This window comes from Lissotriton helveticus, chromosome 1_1 (assembly GCF_964261635.1).
Source record: "Lissotriton helveticus chromosome 1_1, aLisHel1.1, whole genome shotgun sequence".
Taxonomy (NCBI): domain Eukaryota; kingdom Metazoa; phylum Chordata; class Amphibia; order Caudata; family Salamandridae; genus Lissotriton; species Lissotriton helveticus.
In genome coordinates this window covers 1,313,407,688-1,313,433,787 of record NC_136057.1, presented here as the reverse complement: position 1 = coordinate 1,313,433,787, position 26,100 = coordinate 1,313,407,688, and the positions used below count along the sequence as shown (strand labels likewise).

General features: G+C 43.2%; 1 protein-coding gene and 1 long non-coding RNA gene across 3 annotated transcripts in view; both read left to right on the top strand.

The window, feature by feature from the left end:
* Positions 1–14,672, top strand: part of GIPC1 (GIPC PDZ domain containing family member 1) — a 43,216-nt gene extending 28,544 nt beyond the window's left edge. For both annotated transcript variants that reach the window (XM_078681594.1, XM_078681603.1), the window contains exons 3-7: positions 2,415–2,600; positions 3,953–4,133; positions 7,006–7,118; positions 13,163–13,244; positions 13,840–14,672. In XM_078681594.1, coding sequence (XP_078537720.1) covers positions 2,415–2,600; positions 3,953–4,133; positions 7,006–7,118; positions 13,163–13,244; positions 13,840–13,991 — 714 coding nt within the window. In that variant the 3' untranslated portion in view covers positions 13,992–14,672. The remainder of the gene's footprint in view (positions 1–2,414; positions 2,601–3,952; positions 4,134–7,005; positions 7,119–13,162; positions 13,245–13,839) is intronic.
* A 1,102-nt stretch (positions 14,673–15,774) lies between these two features.
* LOC144823257 (uncharacterized) lies at positions 15,775–18,506 on the top strand. Its single transcript, XR_013608759.1, has 2 exons — positions 15,775–17,546; positions 17,940–18,506. It is a non-coding gene; the product is annotated as an uncharacterized LOC144823257 (long non-coding RNA).
* Positions 18,507–26,100: the final 7,594 nt, after the last annotated feature.

Here is a 26,100-nt window from a genome sequence, read left to right as displayed (position 1 = left end):
GCCCAGCATTTTCTTCCATGCCAGGTGGTCACCTTAATTGAATTTTTGTTTGAGTGAAAGATTTGTTCCTATGACGTGTAACTGTTTTTGGACTCTTTCGCTAGACCTGAAAAAGGACGGTCTCCTTACAGGACAGCTGTACATTATATATTGAGCACTGGGCAGGGCCAATGGTCCTGTCAATTAGATCAAGTATATCTTAAGATAGGTTGCTTTCACTTCTTAAACTTGTTAAAGTTAGACCTATGTCCTCGTCTGCATGAAAAAAGCCCATCGTTCAAAACTTTTGTTGACTTTTGCCCACACCTAACCCATTTTCTTGGCCCACCTGTGCCTCTTCGTTGCCCTCCCAGATTCAGAATCCCAGAGATAGGCCTACTTGCATTGAGTTTTTGTTCAATACAGTAATTCCCCCAATATTACACAGTTTTCTAGGTAGGAAACTGTCTTGCAAATTATATTACTTTTCTATAGGTCAGCAATCTAGCCACAATGGTAGCTCTTGTTGCTATAAACTATTAAATCAGCATTTTCCAAAAGGTAAAATGATCAACTGTAATGTTTACTGTGTTGATGGAGGTCTGCATATTCTGTAGGATGTAGATTTAGACATATTTGCAATCTTTGGGAGCAGTATACAGTCCGATGTTGGGGTGTATTTACTGGGAAGGCATTTCTTGGCTAGATTTGCAACCCTCTTGAACTCTCTCTCTTTGCAAATAATCGTTCCTACTGTGAAAATATCGGTTTCATGTTTAGAAATGGCTTTATAATCTATCCCAGACTGCGGGGCAGCAATAGTTCTTTTTCCAAGACACTTACTAATATATTTTGACCAGGAAATAATAGGTTTGATCAAACCTGAACACTCCAGACCAGTTACTGATTTTATATGAGTGTAGCAACTCTGGTGATTAAAAAATAATAATTATAAACTTGTTTGGCAGCACTTCATTTAATTACCTTCTTAACTGATGTGAAGCTACCAGAGTACACTTTGTCCCACTGGCCTTTGAATTATGGCTGTTTTATTTCCTTAAAATTAAATTATCAAAGTGAACGTGTTATTCGTCACATGAGACTTGTACTTGGTGAGTACTAGATGAAGAAGGGCAGATATTTTAAGCATGGCCACTGGAGTTATCCAACAAGGCAGGGGCACATTATGCTGCAAGAAAAAGAAAATTATACCGTGTAATAAGGCACGTTTTTTATTAGTATCACTTCATTGTATTGCCATGTTTGCACACGTTAAAACAGTCTGGTCAAAGCATTTACCTCATTAGTATTAGTTTAACACCCAAAAACAGTAATAAGAAACTGAAATGTGATGTGAGCAGTCAGCCTTCACAAAAAAAGTCCGTTCACCTGTTGCTGCCTTTTTTGAGTAACTATTGATCCGTTTGAGCTAGAAACTATTTTTTGAAGAAATCTGCAAATTTTGCAGCAGATGATGGATTGAATGGCAAATGCGGAACACCTATAATTTTGCAGAAGACGCTGCAGCTACAGAATCGCACAATTCCAGTGGTCCTCGTTTATAAGTATTGGCATATAATTTTAACAGGGTTTACTTTTTTTTTTCAATACACACTGTTTTAGCACTTCCAAGAAGTAGTGAAGTGATACACCGGTTTTCAGCTCCCAGGTGTCTAACAAAAATGTTTAGGCCTGAATAGAGAGATCCGTCCTATCAGCGAGGTGTTAGCAAAAGAGCAAAACCTATGTAGAGTTCATCTGTATTTAACCCAGTAGCAAATTTGCAACTTTTTCAGCCTCTGAACTATAGCTGGTTTGTTCCACAATACCGACTAGTTAGTTGAAAGGATTCTTAAAAGAAATTTTCTGTTGTCTCTAACACAATTAACAAAAATGATTTAACAAGCCATATCCAGCCAAAGATCCGATGCATACAAGGTCTATTTTTGCAAGTTTGTACCACTTTTTCAAAGATAATTTTACAGTAAATTTCACAGCCCCACACAGACACTTTTTCTAATGATGACAGATGATCATTCCCAGCCAGGATAGGTTATTCGAGTGTTCCTGACACAAATAAGGCATCATACATTATTCTGTTTTTACAGATAATCCCCCGATGAAGGGCGCTTAGCCCAAAATGCATAGGGATATTGTAAATATGTGGATGATGGAATAATATCTTGATGGATTACATTCCTAAGCAAGGATGTCTGGAGTGAATGAATAAAATTCTACATGGGAATCCTAAACCTGGAGTATTGGATGAATACAGTGTTTTTGATTGATTCTGAATAACTCGCTGTTCCGTGAGTAAGGAGGTTGTGCCCAGGGGGCCGTCGCTGAAATCAGCGCCGCAGCTTTATTCACCCTGACACAATTCTGCCATGCATTCCAGGTTCATTGTCCGAGTCTTACAATCCTTTTTCTCGCAGGTCATGTTTTGCACATTGAATACACACAAGGTGGACATGGATAAGCTCCTTGGAGGGCAGATTGGCTTGGAGGACTTCATCTTTGCTCATGTGAAGGGGCAGAAGAAGGAAGTGGACGTGTACAAGTCTGAGGATGCGCTGGGGCTGACCATTACCGACAATGGAGCCGGCTATGCATTTATCAAGGTACCATTCTTTTTTCCATACGCCTACGTAATGTCCCTTTCTGCCAGGGAACTATCTAAATTGCTCTCATTAGTTCTTTTTTTAACTTTATCAGAAGTACTCCAATATGTTTCAGCACATACAAATATGTGGTGTGCGGAGGCCAAATTCTTTAAAACAGATGTAATAGATATGGGTGACCACATACTTTAGGCAGTGCAATGTTCAGTATTTTTGTTTTATATAGTAATATAACACAGATGTATTATTTGAAATGAGGGCCATAATCACATTTTTTTGAGTAAGTGCCAAGGACCGGGTAAGAATCAAGGACTCCACGTTCCAAAGTCGGCAACTTAGCCACTAGAACTCAATTATTCCCTGGTTGCATTCATTTCTTAAGTGCACTGCAGGTCAGCAGTCACCTTGTTGTCAGTTTACTATTACCCATAGCACCACATTGTGGCTCCTCTTCTTGGTGTGAGCATGGCTCCACCTCCCACAACTGTGTGCATGCCTCTTTCACAGTACTAAACAGAGAGCTGAACTTTCTAGTAAAATGACGGTCTATTCTTAAACCAGTCAAAAGAAGATTTTAGTGGCAGGTATTCTTAATGACAGCATCGGTTTAACAAGTATTGGAAGTGCCAGTAAGTCTGGCTTATAAGTGAAAATACTTCTTAAGTCACTACAGAATGTAGGCATTCAGTAGCTCATACTATGTGTTCTCTTCCACTCATTCTTGCATTCATTCGTCTATCTACCCACTCACTCTTTCTTCCATTTAGCCCTTCTCACAAACCCAACAAGCATTTGGTTTAGACGCATTGCCTTACTTACTGCATGTGGTATATTGCAGAACTACATGCGATATACTGCAGATAAAATCAGCAGCAGTAATAAAGCCGGGGAAGCTGCTGGGCACTCGCAACAAAAAAAGAAATATAAAAAGGGATAAAGAAAGACAGGAAAGCGGGCCTATAATAGAAGAAAAGGAAAGACTACTAAAGAACAGGCCTACTAGCCCTGGGACTGAAGCACACTCCTTTTCAGGTGAAATGCAATCACTAACAGGGCAGTAAAGGCAATTTCTGAAGTGGGAGGACCCATTGCAACATGCATTATCTTGCCATCAGTAGATATTCTCCTCCAGGAACACTAGTCTGCAAACGTAGGTTTAATAAACAATATCAATGCTATAACCTTTCCCCCTAGCGGTATGGTCACCTTGCTAAAACATACTCCCATTTTAGTGCCCTATGACGTCTTTGTTGCTCTGCCCTGTAGCCCAGCATGTGGTCTAAACAGCCCACAGTTCCACATTAGGAAACACCTATCTAACCATGACTATTTCTCGACCCTTTTCCCACCAGAGGATCAAGGAGGGCAGCACCATCGATCGAATGCAGCTGATCAACATCGGCGACATGATTGAGTCCATTAATGGGGAGAGCCTGATTGGCTACCGGCACTATGAGGTGGCGAAGATGCTGAAGGACCTACCCAGGGGCCGCACATTCACCTTGAAGCTGATTGAGCCGCTTAAGGCGTTTGGTGAGTGCTGGACAGGATATACCTTATTCCTGTGCTAGAGGGCGTTGGGTTAGGCCCCTGTGCATACCTTCCTCCGACCACAAGTCTTTCTGTAGCCTGCCTCCCGCTGTCGGCATTTTCTTCTGACCCAGTCATGTTCAGTCTACTCATTCTTTTGTGTGTGTGTGTGTGTACTAGTTCTCCTGAATGCTCCACCCCTGTTTGGTTTCTGTACCGCCTCTTGTTGCTTCATTTGTCTCTTTCTTTTTTCATTTGCTTCCGCCATGCGATAACCTTTTGCCATGTTTTAGTCTGGGTGTCAGCCCTTTTCATTCACCGTGCTGCCTTACTTTTTACTCGCCACATATAGTGGGACTGAAAAAAAATTACATATCGAGAGAAATTCCTTTTCACTGGGTAAATCTAATGTAGATCTAACAGCTGTTATAAAAGAGAAAGATTAGAGTGTGGGGGGAGGTGAGGGGCAGACATCAGTCTCCTGTTGAGGGCTAATGCCCTAAATATGACAGAAAATGTAGGCATTCTCCGTCATATTTAAGGCACTACGTGCAAGGACACCTGTCTGCACTGAATGAAGCCTGAGTCACCATGTCAGAATAGCTTGGGGCCCAGGGAGTTAATATAGCAGCCACAAAGCAAGGTAGATTACGTTTTTGGCCTGCTGTAATTTCCGCTGGGGTTGAACGTGAAGGAGGTAAGAAGGAGTTGGAGAAGTGGACAAAAGAAGTGGTATAAAAACGAAAGTGTATGGGCAGAAGAGGTTGGGCCTGCTGAGGGGACTGGAGACGGAGGCTGGTTGAGTAGGAAGCAAAGGCAGTTAGTGGGACAGGACTGGTGATAGGGGATTGGGGCATAACAAAACAGTTAGTCAGTGAGTGATGACTTGAGGAGAAGCAGTGTTTCCACTGCTTTCACTTGCCCCATCCCTCGTCTTTCATTTCCCTCTGGTCTGTAGTGTCTTTAGCACTTGGGGCCAGATGTACGACCATGGCATTTAGCGACTCGCAAATCGCACTCAATTGCGAGTTGCAATTTGCGAGTCACTAATTGGCATTTACAACAGTGTCAGAGACACTTTTTGCGATTCCCAATGGAGTCGCAAATTGCATGCCTATTCATTATTCATGCAGCACTTGCAATTTGCGACCGCATTGGGAATGGCTGTTCCTCTGAGGTATGGTGGCCTGATGGGCTCAGGAGACCTCCATGTCTGGGACTGCTTTTAAATAAAGCAGTTTTTGTTTTTAAAATGCAGCCAGTTTTCCTTAAAAGAAAACTGGATGCATTTAAAAAAAGAAAAATTAAACGTTTTTGTTTCATTTTTTAAGGACAAGTACTGCCTGCCCCTAAAAAAATATTATCCCCTTTATTCACAAAGGGAGAGGGGTCCCCTGGGGACCCCTTCCCATTTGCGGGTCCCCTGGGGACTCGTTCCCATTTGCGAGTGATTTACCACCCTCTTGAAGAAGGCAGTAAATTGCGAGTGTTTTGCGAACGCATTTGCGGTCTCAAAACATTCTTACATAGGCCACTTGGAACGCCCCTTCCTAATAAGCTACTTGCAATTCTTATTTAGCGAGTTGCAAAAAAATTGTGTCTCGCTAAATGGGGATTGTACATTACTCTATTAGATGTTGCATGCGCAAACAGGTCGCAAACCCGCTTGCGCATGCAAAATAGGGTCGTACATCTGGCCCATGGTTCCTAGTCCCTCATTTCTTCCTTTTCCTCTACACACTACATCTACCGATCAGTTGACCTTCCCTTACCTTCCCGTGTTGATAAATGCATCTTCTTTCTAGTAAGTCCTTTTTGGCTTTTTTTTAGTCCCCTACCACCCTGCACCTATTTCTTCTCTCTCCTACATCTCCTTCCTAGGCTCTTGTGTACTAGCCCCTTCAATCATCCGGTTCGCTGTCTCGTATTGTGTGCCTGGAGATGTGCTTTTTTTCTGACTCGTTTCCCTGCACCTCTTTCTAGGCTGCGCCTGGTTTCTAGTGCTTTGGTTTGTATCTATCGTTATTTATATAGCGCAACCTAAGCGCTGTAAATTGCCTTGAGGATTGGAAGACGATCGCAAGATCGTGTACATCAAGTACACAAATACATTTCACGCATTATTTTTGCTGTACTTTGCAGTCCCTTCACAATGCTTCCCTGCTCTCTGCTCCTCCTGTTCTGTGAGAGGTTCCTCCACATTCTTTCTCGTTTCTCCTGCCTCCTCCCTCTGCCTTGGTTTCCATGTCGTCTGCAGCGATGGACTTTCGCCTCTATCCCTCCGCGTTGTGTTCTCTGGCAGGTTGCCCGCCTCACTCTCTCCTGTTTCCCTCCCTGGCTGGCTTCCCGGAGCAGCGAGCCGGCACAGGTCGCGGCCGGTGCACCTTCACGGCGGAAGGGCGGGGTTCCCGCCCGACCTGCCCGACGGATTCCCCTCAGCGGCTGACTAGGCCTCTATTTCATGGGCCGGGCTTCCTGCTGCTGCCCTGGGCTGCGACGTACTGAACTGCTCCCTGCACGAGATACAAGATTGTTCCATGTTTGCTGAACGGGCGGGGGAGGAGAACCAGCACATGGGAGGCAGTGAGCCAGTCCAACGAGTTGACTTAGTGGGTGCGGCCTGGTGTGTAAGAGTTGCTGTTAGTCACGGGTGTGAGCAGTAGCATTTGAGATCAACTTTTCCAGTTTGCAGTGTTGGGGTTTGCCAATAGGCCTAAGCCGGTCTGCATTTAGGAGTTTGTGAAAGGGCCATTTATGGCGTTTGGGAGGGGCCAAGCGGTCTCGAGAGCCTGTAGGAAATAGTATTTTTTGCTGGATCACAAGTTTAGCTTTTTGTGGTTGTTCTCGCTGATACCTCTCACACTTACAATTTCAGACATGATTGGCCAGAGATCTGGGGGAGCCAAAGTCAGCTCCAACCCGCAGATTGGCACCGGGCGCGGAACCCTGCGGCTACGATCGAAAGGCCCTGCCACCGTGGAGGAAGTGGTAAGATGCACAACATGCTTGTAGATGGAGTAGACATGTGTATATACAATGCAAATGTAACATTTGTTAAACGCTGGCAAAAGTATTGCCTAACAGTAAAAGCTATTTCCTATGAAAAGTGCAAGTTAACCATAACTACTGAACAGGTATTGCCTACGTTGTAAGATTTTTTTTCCTATTGCTGTCTCAAAAATGAATGCATTACACGAATCCCACTGTTTGTTGGCTTTGTTAGATGTAGTTGTCAAATGTCAGAAACCTGATAATAAAAATATTAAAAGCAACGGAATGACCGTGCAATCCATATTTGTATTTCTCCATCACTTCTCGTTTTTCTTCCATTAGACATATGCTTCGAGATAAAAAATAAATAAAAACTCAATAAAAGCCTTGCAGACTACACCTGCAGGAACAGGCGAAATGTTTTTTAAATCTCATTAGTTTGGAAGTTTAGAAACAAATCTGTGTTTTGAAGCCTAGCAAGCTAGGTATGAAGCCGAAGGAAACCAGCAAGTCCCTCTAGGCTCGTCATTGCCCTCCCTGTTGCATTCACACACTGTACTTTGTCTTCAGCTCTTTTTGTTCTTGCATTAGAAATGGTGCAGGTGTTCACAGTAAGTGGTTGTGGCTGTCAGTTTAAAGTGTCTCATCACACATACATCTACAAACACACACTCTTCTGTTTTACACAGACCTCTTTTACATTGCGCTCAGTGCAAATGCCTACCTTGCAAAATCAGAGCCATATGCAAATAAAATATTTTCATGTTGAACGCACAGGCCTCTCACTATCAACACAAGACCATGCAGTCAGTGTTTTGATAGTAGTTTTGTTGCTTATCACCTTTGATGGAGTCCTATAATGGGGTGAGGAAACAGTGGGACAATAGCCTGCTGACATCCGAGGGTTTAGGAAGGCACCTCCTCTCTTGTCACCTTGGTTGTCCTGTTTGCGCCAACTCTAGATGCTCCCTCAAAACTTAGCAATTTGTAGAGGTGCGTGCTTTTGTATGAGCTGTACTTACTTACGCAGCGACTTTATCCACATTCATGGTTTTCCTCGTAATTTGGGCAAATTTGTTTTCCTCACCCAAGACCTATGTTCCCTCTAGGCTGCGCTTGCAAAGACTACCTTGCACCAGCGCCCAGTTTCTCTCCGTAAATGCGCACAATATCCTGCAACAAAAGAGAGACTTGGGTACTAATCAGCCGCCCGTTCAAAAGAGGAGCGTCTTTTCAAAAGAATATTATGTTCTTCTTTGAGGGCAGCCTGAAGCATTTTAGTTCTGACATGATTTCGTTTGTGCAGAGCTTAAAAAATAAAAATGATCCAAGTGACACTTGTGTGCACATCACTGCTGATCATCCCAACAAACATACCTAAATACATCTCTCCTTTACTTTATTAACCAACATGTATTGACCTTTTGTAATCAGTAAAATGCAACCCGCCTCCTCCATTACTCGCCTTTAAAATCGGAATCTCTCCCCAATGAGAACTGAAAGGCGAGTGATTGTTCATTTCTTCAGCTGGCTTGTCTTTTGATGCATGTATTTAAACAGGTGACAGGCATGTGCTCTGTTCCAAGGGCACTGTCAGTGTGGCTGCATGTGCAAAGTATAGGTAGTAGACTACTTTCTTGTAGGGCAGGCTATGCACGCTTTTTTTAGTTGACAAAACACCTTGCACCTACACTGCAAGCCTATGTCACGTTGTACCATTTATCACACATCTAAGGCATAAAGAATGAAAACATTTGATTTTTGATGAGATCACACAAGGAATTTCAAGATATGCCAGTGTCTAAAAAGAATTCGCCACACTTATTTTCCCTCGGACCACCGGAGTGTCACAGAGACGTCCTTCCACTTTAAGAAATAAGCAGTGAAACACCCAGTACGACAAAATAGGTCATCATACAGCCAATATTTTAGAACAGGAAAGTGGGAGATTTTGAGAAAAAAAAGTCAGGGGTAATTTATTTTCCCTAATTTTACCCTGTATTGAAGCAGAGGCAATTTCATGTGGGAGACAGAAAGAATAAAGCAATTTTGTCCTAAAAAAATGGCAGTCTCCCACCATAATCGGGTCTGTTGGCATGTATGAGTCATCCACAGACTGAGGACAGCTGCCTGTAGTGCTAGCAGCACTCGCACCAGTCTTGCAGAGCTGGGAAAATGTGGCAGAGCAAAGACTTTGCCTCACCCTGCAAATATAAATAGCAGATTAACACCATACGGCTATTCTTTAAAGTACATGCATTGGAAGTGAAACACTGAAATGCAAGCCACGATGTACATCATGGTTAACTAATTTCAACCCTCTAAATACAGCAATTTGTGCTGTGTTCAAGCTCATTTCTTTTTCACGGTGTGTCTCTGGTCTGTTGTAGTAATTTTTTAAGATCTGTAAATTGCAAACCCAGCATACAGGTCGGTACCTTTTGGATGTGCTTAAAAGAACTCAACTGTCAAGACCTGGAGCAACAGTAGGAATAGCCAGCAGCATCTCTGCTTGAGCTAATCACAATAGACCCCTTGCAATCTTAAGTACAACTTGCCTGATGAACAGTAAACCAAGGCAGTAAGTTCCTGCCTGCCTAGCTCTGTGGGGCTCCTGTAATACTTTTGTCAAAGCCAGAAGCCTAGCTAAACATGGTGACACTTTGGGCTGGTGTCAGTCCATCTGACACAACTGAATTTCTCCTGTCCAATCACCATAAGTGAAGTCTAGGAAAGAGATGCGGCATTCGGGGCAGAAAATGTAATATTTTTTATTTGCAATTCACATCAGTCATTATAAATTGGTTTAGAATTCCCAGCATGCATACTTTATTGCAATATTTGATTGAATTACTAGTAAAACACACAACTTCAGAATGCATTTTTTTTAGCTTTTTGTAATTTAGATTTATTTTTTGTGTAAGAGACCAAACCAGGCTCCCTGTTTACATTTTGCATTTCTTCCTATCACAGTCTGCATAAACAGAGAGGTAACATACAGTTAAATACATTTATGAAAACATTAAAATAGGTTGATATGACCATTTTTGAGGGCTCGACTCGTGCTTTGTCTTTTTGGCAAAGGTGAGCATAAAGTACAAGGTGGTGATGTGGCCATTTTGGTTTACAATGCAATTACATTAAATCCTTTGCCTCAAAAATGACTATTACATATTGATAAATTAACCATTCATCGGAGTAAACGCCAGTAATTTTAAAAGATCGTGCACTGTGCTCACTTGCTCAGAGTATTTTCACTAGTCTTTAGCGCATATAACCATGGCTACAGTGCACAGAGGCCCTCCTTCATTGCCACACTAGAGTAAACAGATTAGAGGGAACATTGCCCAGGACCTAGCTGTTTATGTTGGCATTTTTAACTAATCCACCCCTCTGGCTTCCCTTTTCACTGATTGTTCATTAACTTTGAGAAGTGCCCGTTTTACAACATGAATATGAAGATTTAGATGAAGAGCATTAATTTGCCTACCGTATTCCCAGGACACAAAATGAAGAAAGCCCAGTGATCTCCTGCCACTTTGCTGTTCTGCTGCCTATATATTTGGGGATAAAATATGTATCTTTTGAAGTCGTCCACAGCAGCAGAGCAGGACACCTGTTAGGGCCAGCTGTAGGAGAAGGCAATTCTAAACGGTTGCCTCTACATTATCAGTATATGGCGCTAGGTTGCTCTTACATAAGGAAAACTTCACTTGTTTGTCGTAAAAAGGATGACTTTCCTATTGAGCCAGAAGCCCTGGCGTTGTCCATGTCTTCTTTTGTGGAGAAGCGTGGCTCAGTGGTTAGAGGCGGCAGACCCGGAAGCTGAGATCGGCCGTGGACCAGGGTTCGATTCCCCGCCTCGGCGGGTCTCGGACTCAAAATTCCACGGACTCGACAATTCTCGCTCCGGTGCCTACTCGACTCACGGGGTCACACTCTGCGACTCTGGGCAATAGCTTGCTTAATCTCCACTACGGCCCCTCGCGGTGGGATGCCTGGCTTTCACCTTGTGGATACCCTGCCGGGGTATCTCACAGGGGAATACCAGGACGGGTTCCCTAAGCAAGCGCCTTGATGCCTTCGGGTGATACGTGCGCTATATAAGTCGCAATACATTTACATTTACATTTACGGTGCACAGTTACCCAACCCTGGCATTGTTCCGGGCAGACTGTCTCGCACTTTCCCCATGAAAACAGAAAAAAATTAGTGCTGATCCCTTTCTCACCATAAACCAACCCTTAGTATGCCTTCAATGAAGTTGCCCAGGACTGAGAGACTCTGCACGATGCCATAGAGGTGCTGTCCTCAAAAATATTTTGAAAAACCTCTAAATGGACTTATTGGTTCTGTACACAGATCTGATATGAGTTCTAGTTTAGATTATTACTACTTATCTGAACAGCCGCTCCCCAGCCCGGTGCACTCCACAGTCCCGCACAGAATTAGACATTCGTCTGACACCACAAAGTATCCAGAGGTGTGTGTCAGTGCCTCCAGCCTTGCACTGCTTAAGTTTTCCTACCTGGCCTTATTGCAATCAGATATGGTTCTTTCCTCTAGCCCATCTGCTTCTCTGCCTTTTCGTGGACAAAATACATGGCTTCTCTCTTTCTTTTATCGAAGGTCCTCTACATCGTATTAGAGCTCCATTGTAGACAATGGAGTACTCCCTGCTTCTACAGGCTTGTAAAGGCCCGCAGAGCAACATTCCAGTGTGTTACAAAGGTATCTCGGAACTCGAGGGGATTTAAAACCCCACGACCTTCGAGAATCCTATGTTTAATTTGTTAGAACATTCTGCCCTCTAATGACAGAATGTTCTAATAGCCTTATAGCCCTTCGTAGCAGGGCTATACTAGCTATTAACCCCTTGCATGCTGATGACAGCCCCCAGCCGTCATGCACTACAGTGCTCGTGTGCTGATGACGGCTGGGGGCCGTCATGACCGCACCCGCGATCGGAATGTGCCGCACAGGCGCAGAATCGCGGCAGCATGCAAGGGGTTAAAGTCCCATCCCTTGTTAAAGTCCCTCACCTTCGGCTCGGGCCTTTAACGCGGGAGCAGGCCTTTAATAGCCGGTATAGCCCGCTGCGGCAGGCTATAAGGCTATAATAGTGTTTTCTGACATTGTCAGTACAATGCTTTCTCTCAGATCTCGATGTCTCCCGAAAGAGCAAACAATACTTGATGAATCGATGGGAAAGAAACAGTTCTACATCAGCAACATCTGAAAACAAAAACATCCTTTTGGCAGAAGATAATTGACTTTAACCATGCTTTTTTAGCTTCTGCCCGATATAAGAATGTGGCCTCTTTTGCTTCTGTGTTTAACCAAGGGATGTCAAATGCAGGACTGGATTCCTGATATCCACATTATAAAAAACATACAGAGAATTTAAGTGGAACTCGGGTTAGTATACAGGTATGCTAAATATTTGGTCCTATATTAGACACCATTTAATTAATTTGTGATTTTCTATTTTTTCTTTTTTAGTCCCTTGGTCCCTCTTAAACCTATTCATGATTTTGATCATTTTGATTTCACATCAGCGTCTGGGAATTAAATTTTATTGGATTAGGGTCACATTCCCCCCTCCGTTTACACCACTTGTGGAGATGCTACTGTTACTCATTCCCATGTAATCCTCGTCTGAGAAGTGTTTTTTACCTGCAACTAGATTTAAACCATGTAGATCTATTGAGGTTGCCGTGCTGGACATGAATGTGCTAAGCTGCATTTCTTTCCTCAGTTTCTGTCCTGTAAACTCATGTACAACACCCTCACCATTTACTTCTAAAAATGTGGGGTGCATTTGCTGGTACCAAATAAAATGGGTGGCTTGAACCTCATGCCAGAACTGTTGCAGACACTAAGACAGCATTTTGAATGAAAAGTTCTGCTGTAGAGTGGTAAGCCTGTGACTATATAGGAGACACGGTCATTAGGAAACTAGCATAACAATAAAGTTCCCTTTTCTCAGTTCTCATCTCAGTGCACCTAGTTCTGAAAAGAAAACTTTGTCTCTTTTCCAGCCATCTGCGTTTGAGGAGAAGGCCATTGAAAAGGTGGATGACCTGCTTGAAAGTTACATGGGCATTCGCGACTGCGATCTGGGTAAGTGCGCTTGCATCCTCCATTTCAAACACTTGTTTCCACGCTGTCCAGAGAGGAAATCGTTCTACTGCTACCAGCGCATGTAAAGCCGTATCTCGACAAACCCATGTGGATTACAGAGCTCTACCCTTCTCCGTGTAAATTTGTCGTGCTCATTACTCTATGGGGTATAACTCTGGGCAGATATCCCAATTGTCAGTTTTGTGGTAAATACTCTTTGATCATCATTCATAAATTAGCAATCCCTTTTCTTCTTACAAAAAAAAAATCTGCTCATTTTGCTTGACAATGATGTGTTTGTTTTGTTGGGCAACTGTACTGATAGAATGTTAATTAACACGGATATTTAATGGGAGCTGATGTTTTACATGGCACTGCTTTCCGGGCTTACCTCAGCTACTTGTTGAAACTTGTGTCTTTTTGTGGTTGGAGTAATTGGTGCTTGTAAACAAGGTGGGTGAACCATGGGCGTGGTGTTGATGATCATTTTTAGTGGGGACAGAACAGGTGTATGCAAGTGTGTTGGTGGGCATTGGGGTTTATAGAAAAGCCTGGCTTATCCGCTGTTCTAACGATAATATCTCTCTCTCCACAGCTGCAACCATGGTGGAGCTTGGCAAGGATAAGCACAACCCGGACGAGTTTGCTGAAGCTCTGGATGAAAAGCTTGGGGACTTTGCCTTCCCTGATGAGTTTGTGTTTGACGTCTGGGGTGCCATCGGCGATGCCAAAGCTGGGCGATATTAATGGGTACCCCCCAGCTGCTGCTACAGCAAGACTGACCTTCCCTTCTCCCCTTCTTTTGTGGGGCGTGAACGAAGTACACTGGATGTTCTAACAAGTCTGTAGGCACCACTGCTGCAGAACACAGGTGCTTGATTCTGTACCAAGAAGCTATAAACTGATAACCACTAAGGAACTTGGATAGAAACCGATGTTCATTGGCAGTCCGGAGAAGCAACTGACTTTTGGAGCACTGGGTTGGGGTATCCCCTGATCTGACTGCTCAGTTTTGCGGACATACGGATACCCTTCCTGATCTGTGAACATATCTCACTCCAGGGCTGGCAAAACGTCTTCCAGGATGTATGTAGCTCTGCAGTGGAGCGCGGTGGGAGACAAGAGAGGACTGGAAGGGAGCAGACCTACCTTGAATCTGACAAAGTGCGAGGTGGGGCACCTCCGATGCTGCCTCTTCTCTTGAGAATTCTTATAAGCAATACTGGGGCTTGGGGTACACTACCGTAAAGCAACGCTTTCAAGAGGCTGGTGCTGCCCAGCATTCCTGAACTCTGGGTTAGCTCCTCCTGGAGTTTTGAGCAGGTTTGTGCTCAAACACTATGTTTTTGGGGTTAGATGCACTTTCTCTTGTCATTTGTAGGTGCTTTGATCCTAGTACTAAATACACTCCAACTTGATCAAATGAAACACTTCACTGCTTTCACCGCTCTTTCTGCTACATCTTCTTATGAAAACCAAGCTCTTTAGAAGGACTAATATAGTCAAGCACGCTTTCTTTCAAGAACCCATTGCCAACGTGTTTTTGGGCCATTGCGACATAAAACATCGCAAGCAGTCCTAAGAGAGGGAGAGGGTGATTGCAAGAGATAGAGCGCCCTGAAAAACTAAATATTGATGCCCACGGTGCTTTTTAAATGTAACTTTTAGCTGAACTTAATACTTTATTCAAAGGCACATGGGCCAAGATATTAAAGAATAAACAGCATTGCAGTCATGTTATATCTTTACAACGCATGCTATGGGAAGAATCAAGCTCAAACCCATTGTTTTCATTTGCGTTTGAGCTGTCATTTCCAACTAGTCAGTGTTTAAGATTAACCTACATTTAAGATACACTATGGGATGCAGGTTAAAAGTTCTGTAGGTTAAAGGACATCTTCCACAGTGTGTGTAATGCTTGGTGGGGCACGCATGTTGGTAATGAATTGAATAGTATTTTTCAAACACAAATAAACAGTGTTGCTATTCTTTTAGTTGGAATGAGGGTGTGAAAGCGGCCCTCCTGTTCCCAGAGCCACTTTTCCTCATCAAGACAATTTCCAATAGCCACTTCTTCCCTGGGGGAGCTGCAAGTGTCCGGTGTTCTGATGGCCGCTCCCCAATATCTTTGGCCAGCGGTTACATTGTGTTCAGTGCAAATGTCTACCGTGTAAAATCGGAGCCGTATGCAATACCCCTCTACATTCCGGATAGTCGAATTCTCAGGGTCTTGTAGCTTCTTCTCCCCCCTCAGCTATACCACCAGATCAGCGCAGAGATACTCCTCCGTGAGTCGATTCAAGCGCGGTATAAACCCATAAATAAATAAATAAATGAACACAAATCCATCTGTGTACTGAGAACAATGAAAAAACAATACATTATTTTTCATGACATAAGAGAGGTCCCAAGCACCTTCTGAATGTCCACTCGGGCTTGATGCAGGCCTGTGATGAAGGTGACAGACGTGGACACACGTATGCGAGAGGTCACACTGATACAGGTGAGAGGGAGAAGGGGCTCTGAGATTAAGCCACAGGAAAGCTTTGGCGGAAGGGCTACTGATGTAGATATTTGATGGAGGAGTTTGGACAGATGTCAGAGAGGTTGACTTGTGATTAAAGATGAGCTTGACATAAGTGACTAAAATGTAGTACTTTAGGCCGAGCATATTTTTCTGTGCGCAATAGAGAAAATTTAAAACAGGAGCTCCATTGCGTTATTTTTAGTTCTGCTGCTGCCGAGTCCTTTTGCTTTTACAAAAATTAGGTCTATCGTATATATACGTAATGGGGCTTTCAGCTAGCCCTTTTCATCCATTGGTCTGTTCTTGTGCCATTCACATTTTCTTCTGTTAGCTACATCATGTGCCATTGGATCGGCCCGCTTCAGTCATTGGCTAGCTTCGCTGTGACTGACAGCATTCTGTTTTCACAAGGAACACATTTGCAAACAAAGTAGTTCCATTCAGTGCCACGGACTACTGTGGCTACGTAGCCTTTTTGAGACCCTACAAATATTTTTGCTTTTAATGAATGTTTTTTATATTGGCCTGGACCCAGCAGCACTCCCAATAATGCCGCTTTACAAAACAATGACCAAACAATCATTGACGAAGCCAAAAGGCTGGCAGCTCACACCAGACCTATAGGCTTTGCCCATGCTTGTTCCTTCTTGTCCTATAGCCAGCAAGCCATTATTACTCTGTGAAAGTTCGAAAATCTGTCAGAATTATGCATCCAGGTGTTTATAGAAGAGCTCCTGCTGGCAGTGAAGCGTTAAAGTTTGATTTGCTGCAGTGTACTGGCATTAATGTGCATATGTGTCAGGGCTGTGATTGAGGGTACTAAGCTTTCTAGATCTTGCTCTGGCATTGTTCCCAGATATGTGACTCGCTGGAGCATCGAACATATGTGAACTTGCTCTGCATGCCTACCCGGTGAGCGATTGACAGGCAGCAAGAAGGTTCCAGAACTTGCTGTACATGCTTGCCAGGACTTTGATTAATGGGCATCAAAAGCGTTCTAGAACTTGCCCCGGCAGTGTCTTCTCAGAACAGCCAAAGTCTTGCCTGAAATATATGAAATTCAAATTTCAGTAACTGGTAAATGTTCTGTTAGGCTCAGACAAGACAGCGTCCACTATGGAGCAGTACAATGTGGCACTCTGCTCTCGTAATTTTGAAAATGTATTTGTTATTGAGTGCATTAAAGTGAAAGCAAAAAACACTCTGTTTTTAAGACTGAAATGAATTTTATGTTCCCTTATAACCTCCCTACATTTGATAGCTAATAGCTAAATCTAACCATTCCAAATGTGACCTTTAGCACCGCCTTACTTTACCTTTGTGAGTCGGTCTCTGGAAAATAGCACACCGACTGACTGCCAGTGAAAGAAAACGAAGGAACTGCACAACTAGTGGGGTTGTCCTAAAACCTAGGGTCACTATGGAGGCTTGATAATTTGCGTATCAGTCTTAATCAACCTTGTAATGCTGAAAATGGTGCAGTGAGACCACAACACAATAGAAATGTCCCAACTGAAGGAAAGTATGGTACCATTTGAAAAAATGTTTGCTATACCTTCGTCATGGGTATTTCTTGTTTTTGGGTGTATCCGGTGTCTGTTGCAGATAGACACACGGTTTCATGAAAAAGAACTAGAGAGAATAAAAAGAATCGTTAGGTTCTGCACGTGGCCCACCCATCTATTAGGAGTTACAATTCATGTAGAATGATCCTTCTTGCACAAAAATGCCTTATATGGGCCCCTGAATTTTTCAACTTTATTAAACCATATCAGGTGCCCCAGGTTAATCAAACCCTGATTCAACTTGCATGTATCTTGCAAAAAAGAAATACTTGTGCAAAAAAATAAACGAAAACCCACTCAAAGTGTGCAACTACAGACTGCTTTGAAAACAGCTCTTTTTGCACAATATGTATTTTTTTTTTAAATTGTTAAATCTACAGCAGGTGGGTAATGCCCTCATAGTTGGAACTCTGGAACTCCCTGGAACCTGATGTTAGGTCTGCCCCCACCTTGACCATTTTCAGAAGAAAAATAAAGACATGGCTCTTCAACCAGTAACCTGATCCCTCTTCCCTTCATTCTGCCTCATCCACAGTGCCGAGACGCCCTTGGGCAATTGTTCGCGCTCAACAAATTGCATAAATAAATAAATAAATAAAATAGTCTTTCATGGCACTCAAGAACTTGGTTAGGCACAGGTTTTTAATCACAGATCCTATTCGGCTTCAGTGAGGCTACTGTGGAAAGGAGTCTGAGGCACCCTCCCTATCCCTTTGATCCGAGCAGCATGCAGTTCTTGGTTTACCTGCCCCTGAGCCCAATATCCGTGCCACCCTGGCATATTTTGGTACATGTAAATTCACATATTTTCTGGTACTCCCTACCCAAGGTACTTTGCATCACTGGATTACCACAGTCTCCAGTGTGGATATGATGGGACAGACTCTCCGCTCCTCACCCTCCCTCGATTCTGTGCTCAGTGATGATTGGAGGCAGAGCGGCAGCCTAGTATACAAAGGAAAATTCAAAACTTGACTTTGATGAAGGGGTGGGGGTGGTAATGGCGACTAAGGCGTCCTCATGTCTAATGTGAATCTTTGGTAATGGTGTCTTCAAATGTTGATGCTGTTTTCATTGGATGTGAGACAGGGATACAGACCGTATTCTGCTGGGAATATTTTTGTATTTTGTATGTAAATGTCTTGACATAAAGTGCTTGGACCACTCGGACTGAACTTGAATTCTTGCTTGGGACTTGTTGCTAGAGATTGTAAGAGGTCTTGGGTTAGCACCAGTTGCGTTCCTTGCGATGCTGTAAGCCAGCTGTGCTCAAAGCAGTTCTCGTGAGGTGAGGTGTTCAGTATGTGCCATTCAGACCGATTTCAAGCTCTAACCGCCCCTCCTTGCTCACTTGCATCTTAGCAGGTATATAAATAAATGTAGCTCCTGCCTTTCCCCTGCAAACAGTGTAAATAGTAGGTTGAGAAATGAACAAGTCATAACACGTAGAGAGGCATATACCAAGTGGTGCAGGGGAGAGAGGTGGCGGGGCATACCAAGTGTAGATTACCACATGAGTACATTTGCGTGCACAGTCGTTTAGCAATCCGTGACTAAAAACTGTCTGCAGTACGCTACCAACTAGGCTCAACTTTAAATGGATGTGTACTTTAGGTGTACACTAAGAACTCTGTTCTGTGATTTCTTTTCTTACGGGCTCTGGGAGGACAGTTTACAACTTTACGGCTTAACATGCTAATGCCCTCATCACGAGTTGGTTGGAATAGGGTTGGGTATTTACCACAAGTGATCAATACCATTAACCATAGGTTGAGCTATTTCATATATAATCAATACTTCCTACTCTCAAAGCTTTCAACAAGAAAACAGATCGCGTTCATAATCGTTTTTGAACACACTGAATTAAAAAAAAACACTGCATTAAAAAAAACTATTTGGGGAAATTTATGCTCAGATAAATTTTGTTAGGTTTGTTGTGCCTGAATTTTCAAGAGGTAGCTCTGAGGATGAATAATTATAACAAAACTCGGCATTCCGATTCCCTGTGCAAATTCTTGCTTGCACAGTGACCAGAATTGAGGCGTGAATTCGTAATGAGTGCCTTAGTGGCGAGCCATCAGCCACCCATGGCGGTAAGCCCCATGGGCTTCAATGACAATGCAAGTCTTGTTAGGCTGCCTGTGTCCACCAGTGGTGGTTAGCCTAGTTTTTCTTGGGAGGAATAGACTTGATGTTGCAGGGATATTTTGAACTGTGAATTCTTTGGGGTTATTTTCAATTGCTCTTTGTACACCAAGCAGACTCATATGAAATCCAGTATTGTTACCACTGTAATGGGATGGGGGGGGGGGGGGGTTGTCATGGTCCTATTTTCTTAATACTGTTGGCTGAAGTGCTGCATTTTGGGCTTTTTGAAGCTTCCTTACGCGTTAGCCTCTTACAGATCGTTACTGTCGATTTGAATCCGGAGGATCCTTTGCTCCCCTCTTGGAACTAGCATTTGGGACCTAGTGTTATGCAAGAGGCACGTAGCCTGAGGAGTGGGCAAGATGAATTCTTAACAGGCATTAACCTTCCTAATGCAGGGACCGAAATAATCTATACTTTGAGGACATTGTGGGTGGTCCCAGGGCACAGACCCGGTGTGTTCATGGGGTGCTGCACATCTATGTTTATACTTGTTCAGCCCCTTGTACAAATCATGTGGCATGGCAGACTGTGCATTGTTTGGGGAGCTGGTATTACCGACTCCTGTCTTGAGTAGCCAACATTGGCATCTCTGCCATATCTCTAGTCGTGTGCTTCACTCTTGAGATCCCACTAATTGATCCTGCTCTACACCTTACCTTAATCCGTCATTCCTGATGATTTGTTCACTCCGTGTCCACACCCCTGCCTCTTCTTTCACTCCTGAGATGGTGGTGTTTCGCCCTCTTTCTGTACCCCCAGACAAAACCTTCAAATATTGGTTGCCAATCCACTTCAATCCCCTCCTTGGCACTTCTGGTTTCTGCATCTGGGCCCCGTCATGGCCTTTACTGTTCAACCATGTATGGAAGTAAAATGTCATTGATCAGGGGGTCAGCCACATGCCAATCACTCCCAAACCTGCTCCAGTGGTGCAGTCAGACCTGAACAACAATGCCATGTCCCCACTGTACCACAATAACTCAGACTTATTTTTTTCCTGTGGGGCTTCATCGGTAATGTTGAGATGATGCTCGACACTCTAGGCACAGCAGGCAGATAGACCACAAACACATCTACTCCAATGAGTCCTACCACACTCCAGTGGTGCAAGGAGACCTGAACTGTAAGGAAACGTCCCCAGTGCTGCAACCCAAATGTTTTTCTACTTGGCGGGGCTTAGCGATGTTGAAGTGTAGCTTGACTTGAGGCACAACAAGCAAGGCTGCCTGTAGTGGCGGTTGCTCGCAGGTAAAAGTGGTGAGGCAGTGCTGGTGACAATTAGAAAAGAAAAGAGAACTTACCTACTGGCAGCCGCCTCAGTTCTCTTTAGCTCGCGATGCACAGGCTCCCTGACTCCCCTGCTTGAATCCAGATCCCGCTCTCAATGCTGGTATCACCCAGCATAGCTTCGCGATTGGGCGGTATAGGCTGATTTTATGCTCCAGCAGGGACTGGGTGCCTGTGCCTGCTGTGCTCCAAACAACAGCCTGGAGATATCTAAGTGTGCATGTCGGTTTGGCCGTCCTAAGACTGCTGGCCAAACTGACATGCACACTTACAGTGCCCTGTGCCCACCACTTCTCCTGCTGCTGTCAAGGGATGGCCACGCCCTCAAGACTCGGCTGCGGCATGTAAAATAAAATGGTGATCAAGCAGTTTTATTAATTGTTTTATTATCATTTTATTTTATATGTTTTCATCTGATGGACCCAGCAGCGTGGCAATGCTCCTCCACCATAACTGAGGAGCTGCTGCTGTGGCCATGACCACACCTTTCCATCAACCTCACTGATAGACAAAAAAAATACTCAAACAAAGTCTTTGTTAATACACGTATTATAATGTTCATCACCCTCAGAGCAGCACATTTTATTTGCTTGTCATTAACCCTTTGCTGGGTGTTCCCCTAAAGCTGAGCCCTTTTTTTTTTACTTCAGGAGTAGTTTGCGCTTAAACCTGCATACCTTTTTACAACAACAGATATCCAGGCAAAATGTGTGTCATTTTTTTACCCACTTGTGGACTGTACAGGTACAAGCTTTTATGATCATCTCTGGAAGGGCCTAAGGAAAATATGGTGACATTTTCTTTTTTCTCAAAAAAATGGTTGAAGAAAGAGTGGTTTTTTTACTTTCTAAAAAAAGACATCGACAAAAGATTTGCTGTGCTAAGATTGCCATCTCCAGTGCTTTTAGCAACAGGGAAAGTAACGAAAAATGTTTTTTTTTCACAACAGCATTTGCAGTTTTCTACATGGTGGTCAATATTTCCTGTCTTTCCGATTTTTTCCAACATACATATTTGTGAGGGAATTAATTGGCTGTGACACGCATGGGTGAACCCAGAAAGTAAATGCACTTCTGAAAAGTATCCAGAATTCTCAATACAGCAAAGGAACATTTATGTAAATCACTCAAGGGTGGGATCGAAAAGTTGTGAATAGAAGTAGGGGAAAGGCGAAATAAGTAGCCAGTTTTTCGTTTGTAACCATTTGTTCCTAATGCCAGTCTACCATAGTTTTGTACCTTTGAGTCTGCCAGATTTTTCCAGTTGTAGAAGTGTATACATAGTATTAGAAGGTTGTCTAAACACTGGTGATATCGAAATCCATCAACTGAACTGCTGTTTGCAATGATCATTCATTGTGTAGCAGCCATGCATCATTTGATTAGGAAATTCTAATGAATACAAATTCAGATTTTCCACAGCTGGGTCGGTAGAAAATCATGATTTTATTAAAGACACGGAGGCTGATAACATGCATTCCTCTTTAATTACAAACTCACAGCAGCAACATCACAATGCAAGAACTTAGAACAAAGACCATTAGCATACTATTCTCTATATAATTCCCTGGCAGCCATCTTCCTTTTGCTGCGAACAAGCTTAAATGTCCAACTTTGATGAATACTTATAAACAAACTTCAACCACTTCTGTCTTTTCCATTTTTTCTTATTTACTTCCTGAAATCTCCTCCTGCAAATAAATAAATGAAACATAGGGTGGAATTTATAAGGTGGGATAATATCAGCCTCATTGTCTTTAATAAAGTCATGGGTTTCTACCTACGCAAGCTGTGGATAATCTGATTTTTATGGCAAGGCATGGTGGCCAATATTATGCACGTTTAAAGCCTTGCAATAATATTCCTAACTGCACAATCCACAGGTTTAAAATAGTATTTCTTACATACGGATTCAGATGACCAATCTGCAGCCGCTAAAATTCCAGTTAATCCACCAACCAACAAATAAGTTTTGGAAGCCATAGCCCCTCTATAAGAATGCGCTCCAAATTTAGCAAGATCTATTCCTGCTTTCTTCATTCGCACCCTCACCCACCTACCAGAGTAGGTGTAGACACTGCTTTGAAAGATTTCCTGAAAGAAATGATCAATTGAGATTTTGCCACATCTCTCAAACTCTCTGTCCTTCTTTCATATTCTCGCAAGCATCTCACCACACACAACTTCCTACACTCATCCAAATTTGGATACAAAATAGTTTGGGACATGGTCTTTGTTCTCTTATTAACATTGAAACAAACTCCTGATAAATATCTATATCCAGAGACCTCCAGGGCCTTAACAACCAAGACCCTCCTAAATGAAATTAGGCAAAGAAGCATTACCAACTTCATAGAAAGTCTTTTTAAATCTATAAGCTCATTCTCAGACCAACTTGCCAACTCCTGCAGTACAACATCCGCGACCCACAAAGACAAATGCTTATCCCCTGGAGGGGCCCCCTAACTTTACACTACTTAACAATCTTATCACTATTTCTTGTTGTCCTATTGGTACACTATCAATTTGTGACCAGCAGAAATTGCTGACCTACTAATGTTCACTGAACTGTAGGGCCTTCCCTATTAGAAAACCTCAGTTAAATAATTTACCATATCTACTGTAGGTGCTGATATGGGATCCAAACTCCTCGAAACACACCAACAAACCCATCACTTCCAGGCCAATCTACATGCCTTTAAGGTCCCTGGAGCCCAGGATTCCTTAATGAGCTTTGAAGCTTCCAACTATAATCCTGCCACCTGCCAAGCTCTCCCGAAATTAACCAAGGCATCAACCACAACAGTTCTTGCGGAACTAACTTGTGCCTGTCTCCCCTTGCACTCGCTAACAAATCTGCAAAACTCGGTAGAAGTACTGGGTTCGCTATTAACATTTCCATGACATCTGGGTAAGACACTTTGGATGGCCAAAAAGGTGCAATCAACACCACTTTTGCCTTTCCTTTTTTTACCTTCAATAAAACCCTCTGAACCAAAGCAAAAGGGGGAACGCATATCCCTGAATATTGCTCCAATTCTGAAGGAAAGCATTCACTGCCTCTGCCTCCAACCTCCAACTGTAAAACCTTCCTATTTGTGCGTTCACTTTGTTTGCTCTACCATGAACGGACCCTGTCTGTCGTTTATTAAGTTGAACACCTCCTTGTTCAATTTCCAATTGCTAAAATCCTTCCGCTCCATTGAATTCCAGTCTCCTATAGTATTGTTCATTCCTTGAATGTACTGAGCTTGAATCAGGATATTCCTGTTCAGGCAAAAATGCCAAAAATCCCTTGCTAGATCTGCCAAAGCTTTGGACTGAGGTCCCCCCAACTTGTTGACATAACATACTTCGAAATGTTGTCCGTCCTTAAAAATACACAACATGTCCTATATTCCCTGACAAAACTTTTTATTGCAAAGAAACCTGCCAATAACTCTAGATAACGTATGTGCATCTGTCTTACCTGATCTCTCCAACCCCCCTGTTGTCAGCGAGCCACATCTTGCTCCGCAGCCCTAAAGACTGGCATCCGATTCTATCACTACATCTGGCATAGGACCACAAATAGCCCTATCATTTCATGTCTCCAACCCCCTTCTTAATTCCTCTCTCGTTTCCACATCTATCGGTACTTCCTGTGAGTATGTCGCTACTCTGTGTAAGAACCATGTCTTCAATCTCTGAAGAGCTCGATAATGTAGGGGAGCTGGGAAAATCGCCTGAATGGAAGCTGACAATAGCCCTAATACCCTTGCTATTTGTCTCAGGGTCATCCATTTGCATACCAGCATTCTCCGAATCTCCTTGCGAATCTTCTTTACCTTTTCCATTGGCAACCTCAATGTACAATCCAACGTCCAAATCTAAAAGCCCTAAAACACGGTCTCCGGTGTGGGTTCCAGACACAATTTCTTTCTGTTTACTACAAATCCTAGATACTCTAACACATGTACTGCCAACATAGTTTGTTCCTCTGCTAACTCTCTGCTCTGTGACATAATTAAGATATCGTCCAAGTACACAATCAAACGCACTGCTCTCATCCGTAACCAAGCAACTATAGGTCTCATCACCTTTGTGAAACACCAAGGAGCTGACGTCAAACCGAAAGGGAGACTTCAGACTCTCCGCATAATCCCTTTCCATAGAAACTTTAGGTAATTGCTTTGCTTGAAACATACTGGGGCTTTTAGATATGCATCTTTCAGATCTAACCATGGCAACCAGTCTCCTTCCAGATCTCCCAACATATGAACCCTTCCATCTTGAAATGATTGTATTGCATCTACTCGTTCAACTCTTTTAAATTTATCACAGGTCTCATACCCTTGTTCTTTTTCTATACACGAAAGAGGTTGCTAACAAATCCTACTGAAGTACTGCCGGCTCTCTCTATTGCTCCCTTCTTTTCTAACTCTTCTACCTCATGATCTACCATTCTTTCTTCCTTTTTTGAAAAACACAACACCCTTGGACGCCTTGTTTGAATTGGATTTTCCACAAAATCTATCCGATATCCACTCACGGTTTGTAAAACCCACGGATCCAAAGTTATCTCTTTCCATCTGTCTAAAAAATGGGCGAGTCTGCCACCCAACTTTCCCACAATACACATAGGGTCTTTTTCCAAACATACCTTTTTGTCTTGTCCTTCTCTCTCTATATCTTGCTCTTCCCCTCTGTCTCTGGGGATAAAAACTGGTAGAATTGAATCCGTAGTTCTGGTACCCACTGGGTTCAGTTCCAAGTGAGAAGGAACTTCTCGTGATTCCCAATACACGGCTGGGGAATCGACCACCCATTCTCCCGGCCCCTTCAAAAACCTTCTTAGTGCCATTCTGAACCTTCTGAATAGAGTTAAATGCCCCTGCATAGCGAGCCATCTCCTTAACAAACTCCTCTCCAAAAAGTAAGCCATTTGCATCTTGACCTGATTCTTTGCCTGCTAACTCAGCTAATTTTGAGTCTAATTTCTTTAACAGACTCTTCCTACTCTCTGCACATAATGCAGCATTAGTGTTTCCTAGTAAGCACACCTCTCTTTGGACCCATTGTTGCTATTCTAGTACATCCACGGCCATCTCCTGTAGATATGCCTCCTCGCATAAATCTAAATTTTAGTTCATGCCAAAACATCAAGTATTCGGTCCGGATAACCCTTTAGTCCTTTATCAAGACCACGGCTGGGGTCTCTACTAGACTTATTCATGAATGTTATCTTAGCGTCTAGCTCTGGCGTATATGCGACCTAGTTACCTAGAGAAGGTTTTGGGCACTCTGAGCGGAGTCTAGTTCTCACCTCATTAGGCATCTCTCGCCTA